Here is a 17,914-nt window from a genome sequence, read left to right as displayed (position 1 = left end):
ATCTGATAGCAGTATAGTGAAAGAAATCAGACAGCAAGTGTACACAATACACTACAATTCTAAGGCAGTGTTCACACACAGTAGCTTCACTGCATTCTTAAATGTCAGCACACAGAAGCTCCACATGATCACTGTATCATCTAATAGCAGTATAGTGAAAGTAAATAGACAGCAGGTGTACATAGCATACAACTAACAATTCTAAGGCCGTGTTCACACACAGCAGTTTCACTGCATTCTTAAATGGCAGCACTGGAGTAGCACACAGAAGCTCCATAGGGTCAGTGCATCATCTGCAGTATTTGTGAAAGTTATTAGACAGGAGGTGTATCTACTACTACTACTACACAATAACTCTAAGGCTGTGTTCACACAGTTTTATAGCTTCATTGTATTCTCTGATAGCAATACTGGAAAAGTAATCAGACAGCAGGTATACACAGTACACAACTACAATTCTAAGGCTGTGTTCACACACACAGTTTCAGAGCTTTACTGCATCATCTGGTAGCAGTACTATAGAAAGTAATGAGGTAACAGGTGTACACAATTAGCAGCTCTATGGCTGTGTTCACACACACACATAGTTTCATAGCTTCATTGTAGCAGTACTGGAGAAAATAATGAGACAGCAGGTGTACTAATACACAACGAGCAGCTCTAAAGCTGTGTTCATATACACACACTATAGTCACATAGGTCACTCATATAGTGAAGCAGTCTAACAGGACTTGCACAACCAATGTAAAAAAGTGAAAGATATTGAAACAAAACATTTGAGGCGTAAAAGCCTCATACAACCTACATATATATACATATATATATATATATATATCTCCAATTATCCTCCTGACACACAGGCCAGGCTTCCAGCTCAAAAAGACAAAGCAGCATATAGTATCTTACCTTGCTGAAGTATCAAGAACCATCAGCAGCCGCCCAGGTGAGGACACAGATCTGGCAGCACCATGATACTTACTGCAGCAGCAGCCGCCCAGGTGAGGACACAGATCCGGCAGCACCATGATACTTAGTGCAGCGGCCGTCCAGGTGAGGACACAGATCTGGCAGCACCATGATACTTACTGCAGCGGCCGCCCAGGTGAGGACACAGATCTGGCAGCACCATGATACTTACTGCAGCAGCCGCCCAGGTGAGGACACAGATCTGGCAGCACCATGATACTTACTGCAGCAGCAGCCGCCCAGGTGAGGACACAGATCTGGCAGCACCATGATACTTACTGCAGCAGCCGCCCAGGTGAGGACACAGATCTGGCAGCACCATGATACTTACTGCAGCAGCCGCCCAGGTGAGGACACAGATCTGGCAGCACCATGATACTTACTGCAGCAGCCGCCCAGGTGAGGACACAGATCTGGCAGCACCATGATACTTACTGCAGCAGCAGCCGCCCAGGTGAGGACACAGATCTGGCAGCACCATGATACTTACTGCAGCAGCCGCCCAGGTGAGGACACAGATCTGGCAGCAGCAGCCGCCCAGGTGAGGACACAGATCTGGCAGCACCATGATACTTACTGCAGCAGCCGCCGCCCAGGTGAGGACACAGATCTGGCAGCGCCATGATACTTACTGCAGCAGCAGCCGCCCAGGTGAGGACACAGATCTGGCAGCACCATGATACTTACTGCAGCAGCCGCCCAGGTGAGCACACAGATTTGGCAGCACCATGATACTTACTGCAGCAGCCGCCCAGGTGAGGACACAGATCTGGCAGCGCCATGATACTTACTGCAGCGGCCGCCCAGGTGAGGACACAGATCTGGCAGCACCATGATACTGCAGCAGCCGCCCAGGTGAGGACACAGATCTGGCAGCACCATGATACTTACTGCAGCAGTAGCCGCCCAGGTGAGGACACAGATCTGGCAGCACCATGATACTTACTGCAGCAGCCGCCGCCCAGGTGAGGACACAGATCCGGCAGCACCATGATACTTACTGCAGAAGCCGCCCAGGTGAGGACACAGATCCGGCAGCACCATGATACTTACTGCAGCAGCCGCCCAGGTGAGGACACAGATCTGGCAGCACCATGATACTTACTGCAGCAGCCGCCCAGGTGAGGACACAGATCTGGCAGCACCATGATACTTACTGCAGCAGCAGCCGCCCAGGTGAGGACACAGATCTGGCAGCACCATGATACTTACTGCAGCAGCAGCCGCCCAGGTGAGGACACAGATCTGGCAGCACCATGATACTTACTGCAGCAGCCGCCCAGGTGAGGACACAGATCCGGCAGCACCATGATACTTACTGCAGCAGCCGCCCAGGTGAGGACACAGATCTGGCAGCACCATGATACTTACTGCAGCAGCCGCCCAGGTGAGGACACAGATCTGGCAGCAGCAGCCGCCCAGGTGAGGACACAGATCTGGCAGCACCATGATACTTACTGCAGCAGCCGCCCAGGTGAGGACACAGATCTGGCAGCACCATGATACTTACTGCAGCAGCAGCCGCCCAGGTGAGGACACAGATCTGACAGCACCATGATACTTACTGCAGCAGCAGCCGCCCAGGTGAGGACACAGATCTGGCAGCACCATGATACTTACTGCAGCAGCAGCCGCCCAGGTGAGGACACAGATCTGGCAGCGCCATGATACTTACTGCAGCAGCCGCCCAGGTGAGGACACAGATCTGGCAGCACCATGATACTTACTGCAGCAGCCGCCCAGGTGAGGACACAGATCTGGCAGCACCATGATACTTACTGCAGCGGCCGCCCAGGTGAGGACACAGATCTGGCAGCACCATGATACTTACTGCAGCAGCCGCCCAGGTGAGGACACAGATCTGGCAGCACCATGATACTTACTGCAGCAGCAGCCGCCCAGGTGAGGACACAGATCTGGCAGCACCATGATACTTACTGCAGCAGCCGCCCAGGTGAGGACACAGATCTGGCAGCACCATGATACTTACTGCAGCCGCCCAGGTGAGGACACAGATCTGGCAGCGCCATGATACTTACTGCAGCGGCCGCCCAGGTGAGGACACAGATCTGGCAGCACCATGATACTTACTGCAGCCGCCCAGGTGAGGACACAGATCTGGCAGCGCCATGATACTTACTGCAGCGGCCGCCCAGGTGAGGACACAGATCTGGCAGCGCCATGATACTTACTGCAGCAGCCGCCCAGGTGAGGACACAGATCTGGCAGCACCATGATACTTACTGCAGCAGCCGCCCACGTGAGGACACAGATCTGGCAGCACCATGATACTTACTGCAGCGGCCGCCCAGGTGAGGACACAGATCTGGCAGCACCATGATACTTACTGCAGCAGCCGCCCAGGTGAGGACACAGATCTGGCAGCACCATGATACTGCAGCAGCCGCCCAGGTGAGGACACAGATCTGGCAGCACCATGATACTTACTGCAGCAGCCGCCCAGGTGAGGACACAGATCTGGCAGCACCATGATACTTACTGCAGCAGCAGCCGCCCAGGTGAGGACACAGATCTGGCAGCACCATGATACTTACTGCAGCAGCAGCCGCCCAGGTGAGGACACAGATCTGGCAGCCCCATGATACTTACTGCAGCAGCCGCCCAGGTGAGGACACAGATCTGGCAGCACCATGATACTTACTGCAGCCGCCGCCCAGGTGAGGACACAGATCTGGCAGCCCCATGATACTTACTGCAGCAGCCGCCCAGGTGAGGACACAGATCTGGCAGCACCATGATACTTACTGCAGCCGCCGCCCAGGTGAGGACACAGATCTGGCAGCACCATGATACTTACTGCAGCAGCTTCATAGCTTCCCTCACACAGCGGCTTCATACAGCAGAGAAGCTGAGTGATAGCTCTACTAAAAAAGTAAATAATCTCCTCTCTGATACAGCAGAGCAGGAAAAACAACATTTTATAAACTCCCCCTCTGCACACGACCATGTGGAAAGCAAGAATCATTGGAAAGGAAAGCCAGACACAAACATAGGCCTGAGCCTGCTTCCCTCTCCTACCACCTGTCCCACAGGAGGACAGAAAAAAACACAAGAAGCCTAGGTTAGGCCAGGTTCTTATAGGCGGGGTTCAATTAAGTCTTTAATTGCTTGTTACCATCTGTCCTATCATTGCAGGGAGATAGAATCTTCCCCATTCGTGCTGCTGCTTAGGACGTAAGGGAATGGTATTTCCTCACACACACAATGGTATTTCCCCCTGTACCAATGAGCCAGTCCGCCTGCCCCCTGTACCAATGAGCCAGTCCGCCTGCCCCCTGTACCAATGAGCCAGTCCGCCTGCCCCCTGTAGGTTACATTTAGTCACACACATTTGTGATCCTGATGTCCATTCCTCCTTCTGCAGATTACAAGGCGTTCGAGGAGGCTGCAGAGAATTTCCATCCATACATCAAGTTCTTTGCAACATTCGACAAGTTGGTAAGATGAAGTCTGGGACACGGTGGGGGGGGAGCTGGTATTTCTGGGGGGGGGGAGCTGGTGCTGTAGGGGATGGGGAGCAGGGGGGGGGAGCTGGTGCTGTAGGGGATGGGGAGCAGGGGAGGGGGGTGCTGTAGGGGATGGGGAGCAGGGGAGGGGGGTGCTGTAGGGGATGGGGAGCAGGGGAGGGGGGTGCTGTATGGGATGGGGAGCAGGGGAGGGGGGTGCTGTATGGGATGGGGAGCAGGGGAGGGGGGTGCTGTATGGGATGGGGAGCAGGGGAGGGGGGTGCTGTATGGGATGGGGAGCAGAGGAGGGGGGTGCTGTATGGGATGGGGAGCAGGGGAGGGGGGTGCTGTATGGGATGGGGAGCAGGGGAGGGGGGTGCTGTATGGGATGGGGAGCAGGGGAGGGGGGTGCTGTATGGGATGGGGAGCAGGGGAGGGGGGTGCTGTATGGGATGGGGAGCAGGGGAGGGGGTGCTGTACGGGATGGGGAGCAGGGGAGGGGGGTGCTGTATGGGATGGGGAGCAGGGGAGGGGGGTGCTGTAAGGGATGGGGAGCAGGGGAGGGGGGTGCTGTAGGGGATGGGGAGCAGGGGAGGGGGGTGCTGTAGGGGATGGGGAGCAGGGGAGGGGGGTGCTGTAGGGGATGGGGAGCAGGGGAGGGGGGTGCTCTGTAGGGGGCCACACAGTCCGGGGGGGGGGGGTATTTTACAGGGAACGTTATTGGACTGAATCTCCCCTCAGGTGGCAAAGTCCCTGACCCTGAAGATAAACGAGGTCGACTTCTACGAGCCCTTCATGAATGAGCCGGTTACCGTCCCCGACAAGCCGTATACCGAGGAGGAGCTGGTGGACTTCATCAAGGCGCACAAGAGGTGAACACCCCACCAATGGTCTTCACAGATTCATCATAGCGGCATTCATCATGTGATCACCCATAGTTCATCATACATTCACGGTCTTCACTCATCATCCTTCTCCCTCATTCCTTGCTCATTATGGAGAGTAATCTCGTCTTCTATTGCTGCAGGGCCACCCTGAGGAAGCTGCGACCTGAAGACATGTTTGAGACCTGGGTGAGTAGAAGACGTCATGATCCCCCATGTACCACACCTAGGAATGAGAACACTGGGGCCTGTAACACATGAATGAGGGGCTTCTGGGACCCCTGGGGAGCGGGGGGCACCCAAAGCATGAGACGTGTGGGTTACTCACCCTGCAGGGGATGGATAGGAGGCAGCAGGTTCTACCACACATCTCTAAGATTTTCCAGGAAGGTGAAGAATCTGGCACCACATGACCTGCCCTGAGGGGTGAGGGGGGGGGGGGGGGAGGGGGGATTCCTTCCTACCTACCACCATAGCTGGCATCGTGGGAGTCAACATCCAGAGTAGTACAACTCTGCGGGCAGGAGCTGATCTGCTGGGGGATATGATGCTGGGGCAGGAGCTGATCTGCTGAGGGATATGATGCTGGGGCAGGAGCTGATCTGCTGAGGGATATGATGCTGTGGGCAGGAGCTGATCTGCTGGGGGGGATATGATGCTGGGGGCAGGAGCTGATCTGCTGGGGGATATAATGCTGGGGGCAGGAGCTGATCTGCTGGGTGATATGATGCTGGGGGCAGGAGCAGCTCTGTTGGGTCATATGATGCTGGGGGCAGGAGCTGATCTGCTGGGGGATATGATGCTGGGGGCAGGAGCTGATCTGCTGAGGATATGATGCTGGGGGCAGGAGCTGATCTGCTGGGGGATATGATGCTGGGGGCAGGATCTGATCTGCTGGGGGATATGATGCTGGGGGCAGGAGCTGATCTGCTGGGGGATATGATGCCTGGGGGCAGGAGCTGATCTGCTGGGTGATATGATGCTGGGGGCAGGAGCTGATCTGCTGGGGGATATGATGCTGGGGCAGGAGCTGATTTGCTGGGGGATATGATGCTGGGGGCAGGAGCTGATCTGCTGAGGATATAATGCTGGAGGCAGGAGCGGATCTGCTAGGGGATATAATGCTGGGGGCAGGAGCTGATTTGCTGGGTGATATGATGCTGGGGGCAGGAGCTGATCTGCTGGGGGATATGATGCTGGGGGCAGGAGCTGATCTGCTGAGGATATAATGCTGGGGGCAGGAGCGGATCTGCTAGGGGATATAATGCTGGGGGCAGGAGCTGATTTGCTGGGTGATATGATGCTGGGGGCAGGAGCTGATCTGCTGGGGGATATGATGCTGGGGGCAGGAGCTGATCTGCTGGGGGATATGATGCTGGGGGCAGGAGCTGATCTGCTGGGGATATGATGCTGGGGGCAGGAGCTGATCTGCTGAGGATATAATGCTGGGGGCAGGAGCGGATCTGCTAGGGGATATAATGCTGGGGGCAGGAGCTGATCTGCTGGGTGATATGATGCTGGGGGCAGGAGCAGCTCTGTTGGGTTATATGATGCTGGGGGCAGGAGCAGCTCTGTTGGGTCATATGATGCTGGGGGCAGGAGCAGCTCTGTTGGGTCATATGATGCTGGGGGCAGGAGCAGCTCTGTTGGGTCATATGATGCTGGGGGCAGGAGCTGATCTGCTGGGGGATATGATGCTGGGGGCAGGAGCTGATCTGCTGGGTGATATGATGCTGGGGGCAGGAGCTGATCTGCTGGGTGATATGATGCTGGGGGCAGGAGCTGATCTGCTGGGGGATATGATGCTGGGGGCAGGAGCCGATCTGATTTCGATGAGATCACTGATCTTTTCAGGTGGACACTTATTTTGCAGTGCGGGGGAGTCGGCCGTTCCCTAGAAATCACAAACACTCAGTGGCTGTTCATCCTAAGCTTCCTGGTTGTGGCAGGACTGTAGTTATACTGGCAGAGCAGTGAGAGAGGGCAGTATGTCACCCCATGTACAGGGTGTGTGGAGCTTTACAGCTGAATACTGACACTGAGCAGTCAGCCTCACACCCAGGGGGGGGCGCCTCTGACCTCTGATGCTGTATTTGGGGGCACAGAAGGACAAGGTCAGACTGTAGACAGGTGTGATGCCCCCGCTGTCTCCTGCACAGCCTCACAGGGTTACACAGCCGGGATGGCACCCACACAGCCTGACCCTGGGCTCCTGAGTGACAGGCGGGGATGGCAGCTGCCCAGCACATCATAGTGGGCGAGCTTAGCTGTCATCTGTCAACTATGAGAATTATTGGATAGATGCCAGCAGCTCCGATGTCTCCAAGAAATCCCCGGATGAGGTCACATGTCCTGGAAGATAATGCTGAGCCAGATGGTGGGGGAGGGGCATCAGAGAAAGAAATGACCCTGAGAATAGACACATGACCCCCCCACACTATTATAGATACATGACCCCCCACTATTATAGATACATGACCCCCCACTACTATAGATACATGACCCCCCACACTACTATAGACACATGACCCCCCCCACTACTATAGATACATGACCCCCCCACTACTATAGATACATGACCCCCACTACTATAGATACATGACCCCCCACTACTATAGATACATGACCCCCCCCTACTATAGATATATGACCCCCCCACTATTATAGATACATGACCCCCCACACTACTATAGATACATGACCCCCCCCCCCACTACTATAGATACATGACCCCCCCACTACTATAGATACATGACCCCCCCACTACTATAGATACATGACCCCCCCACTACTATAGATACATGACCCCCACTACTATAGATACATGACCCCCCACTACTATAGATACATGACCCCCCCCTACTATAGATATATGACCCCCCCACTATTATAGATACATGACCCCCCACACTACTATAGATACATGACCCCCCCCCCACTACTATAGATACATGACCCCCCCCCACTACTATAGACACATGACCCCCCCACTACTATAGATACATGACCCCCCCCACTACTATAGATACATGACCCCCCCACTATAGATACATGACCCCCCACTACTATAGATACATGACCCCCCACTACTATAGATGCATGACCCCCCCACTACTATAGATGCATGACCCCCCCACTACTATAGATGCATGACCCCCCCACTACTATAGATACATGACCCCCCCACTACTATAGATACATGACCCCCCATTACTATAGATACATGACCCCCCACTACTATAGACACATGACCCCCCCACTACTATAGATACATGACCCCCACTACTATAGACACATGACCCCCCCCCCCCCCCACTACTATAGATACATGGCCCCCACTACTATAGACACATGACCCCCCCACTACTATAGATACATGACCCCCCACTACTATAGATACATGACCCCCCCACTACTATAGATACATGACCCCCCATTACTATAGATACATGACCCCCCACTACTATAGATACATGACCCCCCACTACTATAGATACATGACCCCCCCACACTACTATAGATACATGACCCCCCCACTACTATAGACACATGACCCCCCACTACTATAGATACATGACCCCCCCACTACTATAGATACATGACCCCCCACTACTATAGATACATGACCCCCACTACTATAGATACATGACCCCCCACTACTATAGATATATGACCCCCCACTACTATAGATACATGACCCCCCACTACTATAGATACATGACCCCCCACTACTATAGATACATGACCCCCCACTACTATGGACACATGACCCCCCCACTACTATAGATACATGACCCCCCACTACTATAGATACATGACCCCCCCCCACTACTATAGATACATGACGCCCCACTACTATAGATACATGACCCCCCACTACTATAGATACATGACCCCCCCACTACTATAGATACATGACCCCCCCACTACTATAGATACATGACCCCCCCACTACTATAGATACATGACCCCCGCTTCTATAGATACATGACCCCCCCACTACTATAGACACATGACCCCCCCACTACTATAGATACATGACCCCCCCACTACTATAGATACATGACCCCCACTACTATAGATACATGACCCCCCCACTACTATAGATACATGACCCCCCCCACTACTATAGATACATGACCCCCCCACTACTATAGTCACATGACCCCCCACTACTATAGATACATGAACCCCCACTACTATAGACACATGACCCCCCCACTACTATAGATACATGACCCCTCCACTACTATAGATACATGACCCCCCACTACTATAGACACATGCCCCCCCCACTACTATAGTCACATGACCCACCGCTACTATAGATACATGACCCCCCGCTACTATAGATACATGACCCCCCCACTACTATAGATACATGACCCCCCCACTACTTTAGCTACTTGACCCCCCCACTACTATAGATACATGACCCCCCCCACTACTATAGATACATGACCCCCCCACTACTATAGATACATGACCCCCCCACTACTATAGATACATGACCCCCCCACTACTATAGATACATGACCCCCCACTACTATAGATACATGACCCCCCACTACTATAGATACATGACCCCCCTTCACTACTATAGATACATGACCCCCCCACTACTATAGATACATGACCCCCCACTACTTTAGCTACATGACCCCCCACTACTATAGATACATGACCCCCCCCACTACTATAGATACATGACCCCCCCCACTACTATAGATACATGACCCCCCCACTACTTTAGCTACATGACCCCCCACTACTATAGATACATGACCCCCCACTACTATAGATACATGACCCCCCACTACTATAGATACATGACCCCCCCACTACTTTAGCTACATGATCCCCACTACTATAGATACATGACCCCCCCACTACTTTAGCTACATGATCCCCACTACTATAGACACTTGACCCCCCCCCCACTACTATAGACACATGACCCCCGCTTCTATAGATACATGACCCCCCCACTACTATTATAGATACATGACCCCCCCCCCCCCCCCCATTACTATAGATAGGGGGAAGAGATTCCATAGCCAGCTAGATAAGGGTAGACACTGAGACCTTATATAGGAGACCAGGAACCCGACCCAGAAGGCCACTGGTCCCCACACGGAACCCAGACAGCTGGGTGAATGGAGAGTCCAGCTGTCAATCACTAAAGCAAAACAAAGTGACCAGAGGGAGCAGAGGGCAGAGAGCAAAGTCATGGCCAAAAGCGCAGTCCCTGTCATATAGTACAAACCGAGGACCACGCCAAGGTCTCAACAGGTCATAGTGTGGTATCCCACCACGGGTGTTATTAGTTTATACACCCCTCGCAAACACCTGTACTACAAGTTAACGCGGTAATGAAGTGATACTTAAGTTTTACCACTAGATGTCGCTATTACCTGTATATGCACTTGTATATTGCACAGCTGTAGTGAACAAGTGAATATTGTTTGTCTAGTATCTGAGCACCAATAAGAGCTCTCTTCTCTTCTTCCCCTATCTCTATTCTCCTTCTTCTCTTTACACTTTCTTCTCCACCACTCACAAGGGATATTACTCCTACTGTAGGAAGTTGTCACATGGGGAGAGAAAGTGCACGCCCACACTTAGTGAGTCTTTTCCAAGTCTTGGGGGAGAGAGGACGCAAGACAAGATGGTCCCTGCTGTAGTCCATCTGAGACCTGGCTTTGCCAGGTCCCCCCTCCAGTTGGTGACCAGTATAGTCGAGTCAGGAGTATGGTAGTGGACGGATGCACATGGGAGATGGAGAGACTTTTCTTTCAGACGCTATCTTTGGTCCAACTATGCAGTGCTAAACTACTTGAGAAAAGACAAGTCAGAGATCACCCTAACCCACACTGTGAACACTTCTAAAAGTGCAGGACAGTATCCTGAAACAAGAGGAACTGATCTGGATAGAGCAAAGTTGCTACAAGCCTACGTACGCTATCTTGCATCGCAGGCGTAACCAGGTAATTTTGGCCACCTTGCTCAACTCACGTAACAAGATCTGGGGCTTGTGTCACCCTAATAGGATGGGTCACCCGACACTGTAGGGCAACAGGTGGTATCACGACAACAAAAGTTGAAACACGGCCACAAGTAAACTTCTATTTTCAAGTATTTTTCAGTTTTCTACTGAAGAGCACACCTCTACCCTGGGTTGGGACTCTCAGCAAACACTCCTCTCTACTACCCTGACCTCTCAGTACAAACTCCTCTCTACTACTCTGACCTCTCAGCACAAACTCCTCTCTACTACTCTGACCTCTCAGCACAAACTCCTCTCTACTACTCTGACCTCTCAGCACACACTCCTCTCTACTACTCTGACCTCTCAGCACAAACTCCTCTCTACTACTCTGACCTCTCAGTACAAACTCCTCTCTACTACTCTGACCTCTCAGCAAACACTCCTCTCTACTACTCTGACCTCTCAGCACACACTCCTCTCTACTACTCTGACCTCTCAGCAAACACTCCTCTCTACTACTCTGACCTCTCAGCACAAACTCCTCTCTACTACTCTGACCTCTCAGCACAATCTCCTCTCCACTACTCTGACCTCTCAGCACAAACTCCTCTCTACTACTCTGACCTCTCAGCACACACTCCTCTCTACTACTCTGACCTCTCAGCAAACACTCCTCTCTACTACTCTGACCTCTCAGCACACACTCCTCTCTACTACTCTGACCTCTCAGCAAACACTCCTCTCTACTACTCTGACCTCTCAGCACACACTCCTCTCTACTACTCTGACCTCTCAGCACAAACTCCTCTCTACTACTCTGACCTCTCAGTACAAACTCCTCTCTACTACTCTGACCTCTCAGCACAAACTCCTCTCTACTACTCTGACCTCTCAGCACACACTCCTCTCTACTACTCTGACCTCTCAGCACACACTCCTCTCTACTACTCTGACCTCTCACCACACACTCCTCTCTACTACTCTGACCTCTCAGCACAATCTCCTCTCCACTACTCTGACCTCTCAGCACAATCTCCTCTCCACTACTCTGACCTCTCAGTCCAAACTCCTCTCTACTACTCTGACCTCTCAGTCCAAACTCCTCTCTACTACTCTGACCTCTCAGTACAAACTCATCTCTACTACTCTGACCTCTCAGCACACACTCCTCTCTACTACTCTGACCTCTCAGTACAAACTCCTCTCTACTACTCTGAGCTCTCAGCACACACTCCTCTCTACTACTCTGACCTCTCAGCACAATCTCCTCTCTACTGCTCTGACCTCTCAGCACAATCTCCTCTCTACTACTCTGACCTCTCAGCACACACTCCTCTCTACTACTCTGACCTCTCAGCACACACTCCTCTCTACTACTCTGACCTCTCAGCACACACTCCTCTCTACTACTCTGACCTCTCAGCACACACTCCTCTCTACTACTCTGACCTCTCAGCACAAACTCCTCTCTACTACTCTGACCTCTCAGCACACACTCCTCTCTACTACTCTGAGCTCTCAGCACAATCTCCTCTCTACTACTCTGACCTCTCAGCACACACTCCTCTCTACTGCTCTGACCTCTCAGCACACACTCCTCTCTACTACTCTGACCTCTCAGCACACACTCCTCTCTACTGCTCTGACCTCTCAGCACAATCTCCTCTCTACTACTCTGACCTCTCAGCACAATCTCCTCTCTACTACTCTGACCTCTCAGCACACACTCCTCTCTACTACTCTGACCTCTCAGCACACACTCCTCTCTACTGCTCTGACCTCTCAGCACAATCTCCTCTCTACTACTCTGACCTCTCAGCAAACACTCCTCTCTACTACTCTGACCTCTCAGCACACACTCCTCTCTACTACTCTGACCTCTCAGCACACACTCCTCTCTACTACTCTGACCTCTCAGCACACACTCCTCTCTACTACTCTGACCTCTCAGCACACACTCCTCTCTACTACTCTGACCTCTCAGCACAATCTCCTCTCTACTACTCTGACCTCTCAGCACAATCTCCTCTCTACTGCTCTGACCTCTCAGCACACACTCTTCTCTACTGCTCTGACCTCTCAGCACACACTCCTCTCTACTACTCTGACCTCTCAGCACACACTCCTCTCTACTACTCTGACCTCTCAGCACAATCTCCTCTCTACTACTCTGACCTCTCAGCACACACTCCTCTCTACTACTCTGACCTCTCAGCACACACTCCTCTCTACTACTCTGACCTCTCAGCACACACTCCTCTCTACTACTCTGACCTCTCAGCACACACTCCTCTCTACTGCTCTGACCTCTCAGCACACACTCCTCTCTACTGCTCTGACCTCTCAGCACAAACTCCTCTCTACTACTCTGACCTCTCAGCACAATCTCCTCTCTACTGCTCTGACCTCTCAGCACACACTCCTCTCTACTACTCTGACCTCTCAGTACAAACTCCTCTCTACTACTCTGACCTCTCAGCACACACTCCTCTCTACTACTCTGACCTCTCAGTACAAACTCCTCTCTACTACTCTGAGCTCTCAGCACACACTCCTCTCTACTACTCTGACCTCTCAGCACACACTCCTCTCTACTACTCTCAGCTCACTCTACTTCTCTGCACGTAACAGCTCAGCTCTTCTATTATAAAGGCTCTTAGTGCGGATTCTGTTACGTCTATTGTCTCTCATCAGCTATTGTATAAACTATCCTCCCAGTAAGGCTACAAACCCACTTGGCTGCAGCGAGTCCCCTTGCTGCGGATTTGCAGCGAGACTCGCTGCAGATCCCGGCTCTATAAAATGGCAGACAAAGACGCAGCAGGGATGTACATCCCACCCTATTAACCCCCCGGCCGCCGGAGCTGATACTTCACCTGATCCCGGCTCCGGCGGGTCCCGATGTCTTCAGCAAGCCGGAGCGGGGACCAGGTGAAGTATATGCTCCAGCCAGCCGCCCGCAGCCCCTTTAACACCTCCTGCAGCCCTGGCCGCCTGATTGCCCCCCCGCAGCACCGATTGCACGCCCCCCCCCCCCGCAGCACCGATCGCTCGCACGCCCCCCTGCAGACCCGATCGAGCGGCCTGGGCTGCAGGGGACGATTGTGGGGGCGTGCAAGCGATCGGTGCTGCGGGGCGGCTGGCTGGAGTATATACTTTACCTGGTCCCCGCTGCGGCTTGCTGAAGACATCGGGAACCGCCGGAGCCGGGATAAGGTGAAGTATCAGCTCCGGCGGGGTTAATGGGGTGGGATGTACATCCCTGCTGCGTGTTTGTCTGCCATTTTATAGAGCCGGGATCTGCAGCGAGTCTCGCTGCAAATCCGCAGCAAGGGGACTCGCTGCAGACCCGCCAAGTGGGTTTGTAGCCTAAGGGTGCGTTCACACCTACCGCATCCGCAGCTTATTTTTCCGCGGAAATCCGCAGGTCTGGTAGTGCAGATTTCAACCTGCGAGAAATCCGCGTATGTGTGCGTTTTGCGGTTTTTCTGCAGCAAGTTTATCGCAACTGAAATGTCAGTTTAAAATGTCTCTCATTCTAAACGGACATTTCAGTTGCGATAAACTTGCTGCAGAAAAACCGCAAAACGCACACATACGCGGATTTCTCGCAGGTTGAAATCTGCACTACCAGACCTGCGGATTTCCGCGGAAAAATAAGCTGCGGATGCGGTAGGTGTGAACGCACCCTAAAGATTTATTTATGGTAACAGGACTGGTTATTGTTCCGGCACCTACACACAGGGCCGCCATCAGAAATTGTGGGGCCCCATACACCTTAAGTGTCTGCCCCCCCCCCCCGCCCCCATGACGCATGATTGATGTCTCTGGGGCGGCGTGCAGACACGGCTGCCTGTAGCAGATTTGGTGGCTTTGGATACGTTGGCAGAGCAGTTCCATACACACCTGATCTCCCAGCAGCCTCTGCGCCTGAGCACCACAGCACAGACATCAACTTTCTGACAGGTTCCCAAAAAACCTTTGTTATGTCTCTATGACGTGTCAGATGTTTATTTTAAAATAGCGACACTTTTAGGCCATTAAAATAACACACATACATCATATACACACAACACACACACTGTATATATTACATCATATACACACAACACACACACTGTATATATTACATCATATACACACAACACACACTGTATATATTACATACATCATATACACACAACACACACACTGTATATATTACATCATATACACACAACACACACACTGTATATATTACATCATATACACACAACACACACACTGTATATATTACATACATCATATACACACAACACACACACTGTATATATTACATACATCATATACACACAACACACACTGTATATATTACATCATACACACACAACACACACACTGTATATATTACATCATATACACACAACACACACACTGTATATATTACATACATCATATACACACAACACACACACTGTATATATTACATACATCATATACACACAACACACACACTGTATATATTACATCATATAGACACAACACACACACTGTATATATTACATCATATACACACAACACACACACTGTATATATTACATCATATACACACAACACACACACTGTATATATTACATCATATACACACAACACACACTGTATATATTACATACATCATATACACACAACACACACACTGTATATATTACTTCATATACACACAACACACACTGTATATATTACATACATCATATACACACAACACACACACTGTATATATTACATCATATACACACAACACACACACTGTATATATTACATCATATACACACAACACACACTGTATATATTACATACATCATATACACACAACACACACTGTATATATTACATACATCATATACACACAACACACACACTGTATATATTACATACATCATATACACACACACTGTATATATTACATACATCATATACACACAACACACACACTGTATATATTACATCATATACACACAACACACACACTGTATATATTACATCATATACACACAACACACACACTGTATATATTACATCATATACACACAACACACACACTGTATATATTACATACATCATATACACAACACACACACTGTATATATTACATACATCATATACACACAACACACACACTGTATATATTACATACATCATATACACACAACACACACACTGTATATATTACATCATATACACACAACACACACACTGTATATATTACATCATATACACACAACACACACACTGTATATATTACATACATCATATACACACAACACACTCACTGTATATATTACATCATATACACACAACACACACACTGTATATATTACATACATCATATACACACAACACACACACTGTATATATTACATCATATACACACAACACACACACTGTATATATTACATACATCATATACACACAACACACACACTGTATATATTACATACATCATATACACACAACACACACACTGTATATATTACATACATCATATACACACAACACACACACTGTATATATTACATACATCATATACACACAACACACACACTGTATATATTACATACATCATATACACACAACACACACACTGTATATATTACATCATATACACACAACACACACTGTATATATTACATACATCATATACACACAACACACACACTGTATATATTACATCATATAGACACAACACACACACTGTATATATTACATCATATACACACAACACACACACTGTATATATTACATCATATACACACAACACACACACTGTATATATTACATACATCATATACACACAACACACACACTGTATATATTACATACATCATATACACACAACACACACACTGTATATATTACATACATCATATACACACAACACACACACTGTATATATTACATCATATACACACAACACACACTGTATATATTACATACATCATATACACACAACACACACACTGTATATATTACATACATCATACACACACAACACACACACTGTATATATTACATACATCATATACACACACACACTGTATATATTACATACATCATATACACACAACACACACTGTATATATTACATACATCATATACACACACAACACACAATGTATATATTACATCATATACACACAACACACACACTGTATATATTACATACATCATATACACACAACACACACACTGTATATATTACATACATCATATACACACAACACACACACTGTATATATTACATCATATACACACAACACACACACACTGTATATATTACATCATATACACACACAACACACACACTGTATATATTACATCATATACACACACAACACACACACTGTATATATTACATATATGTATGATGATGTTCTGCAGCAGCTGAGGTGTAGTATGATGAGGTTCTGCAGCAGCTGAGGTGTAGTATGATGTTCTGCAGCAGCTGAGGTGTAGTATGATGAGGTTCTGCAGCAGCTGAGGTGTAGTGTGATGTTCTGCAGCAGCTGAGGTGTATGATGAGGTTCTGCAGCAGCTGATGTGTAGTATGATGAGGTTCTGCAGCAGCTGAG

General features: G+C 49.7%; 1 protein-coding gene across 1 annotated transcript in view; it reads left to right on the top strand.

Moving 5' to 3' along the window:
• The window catches only part of LOC138767515 (calsequestrin-2-like), a 101,035-nt gene that overhangs the window by 54,661 nt on the left and 28,460 nt on the right, over nt 1-17,914 (top strand). The window contains exons 5-7 of the mRNA XM_069945056.1: nt 4,352-4,425; nt 5,175-5,305; nt 5,461-5,506. Of these exons, the coding sequence (XP_069801157.1) occupies nt 4,352-4,425; nt 5,175-5,305; nt 5,461-5,506 (251 nt within the window). The remainder of the gene's footprint in view (nt 1-4,351; nt 4,426-5,174; nt 5,306-5,460; nt 5,507-17,914) is intronic.

This window comes from Dendropsophus ebraccatus, chromosome 11 (assembly GCF_027789765.1).
Source record: "Dendropsophus ebraccatus isolate aDenEbr1 chromosome 11, aDenEbr1.pat, whole genome shotgun sequence".
Lineage (NCBI taxonomy): Eukaryota > Metazoa > Chordata > Amphibia > Anura > Hylidae > Dendropsophus > Dendropsophus ebraccatus.
The sequence above is the reverse complement of the archived record's forward strand: the minus strand, read 5'-3'. Positions and strand labels throughout refer to the sequence as shown.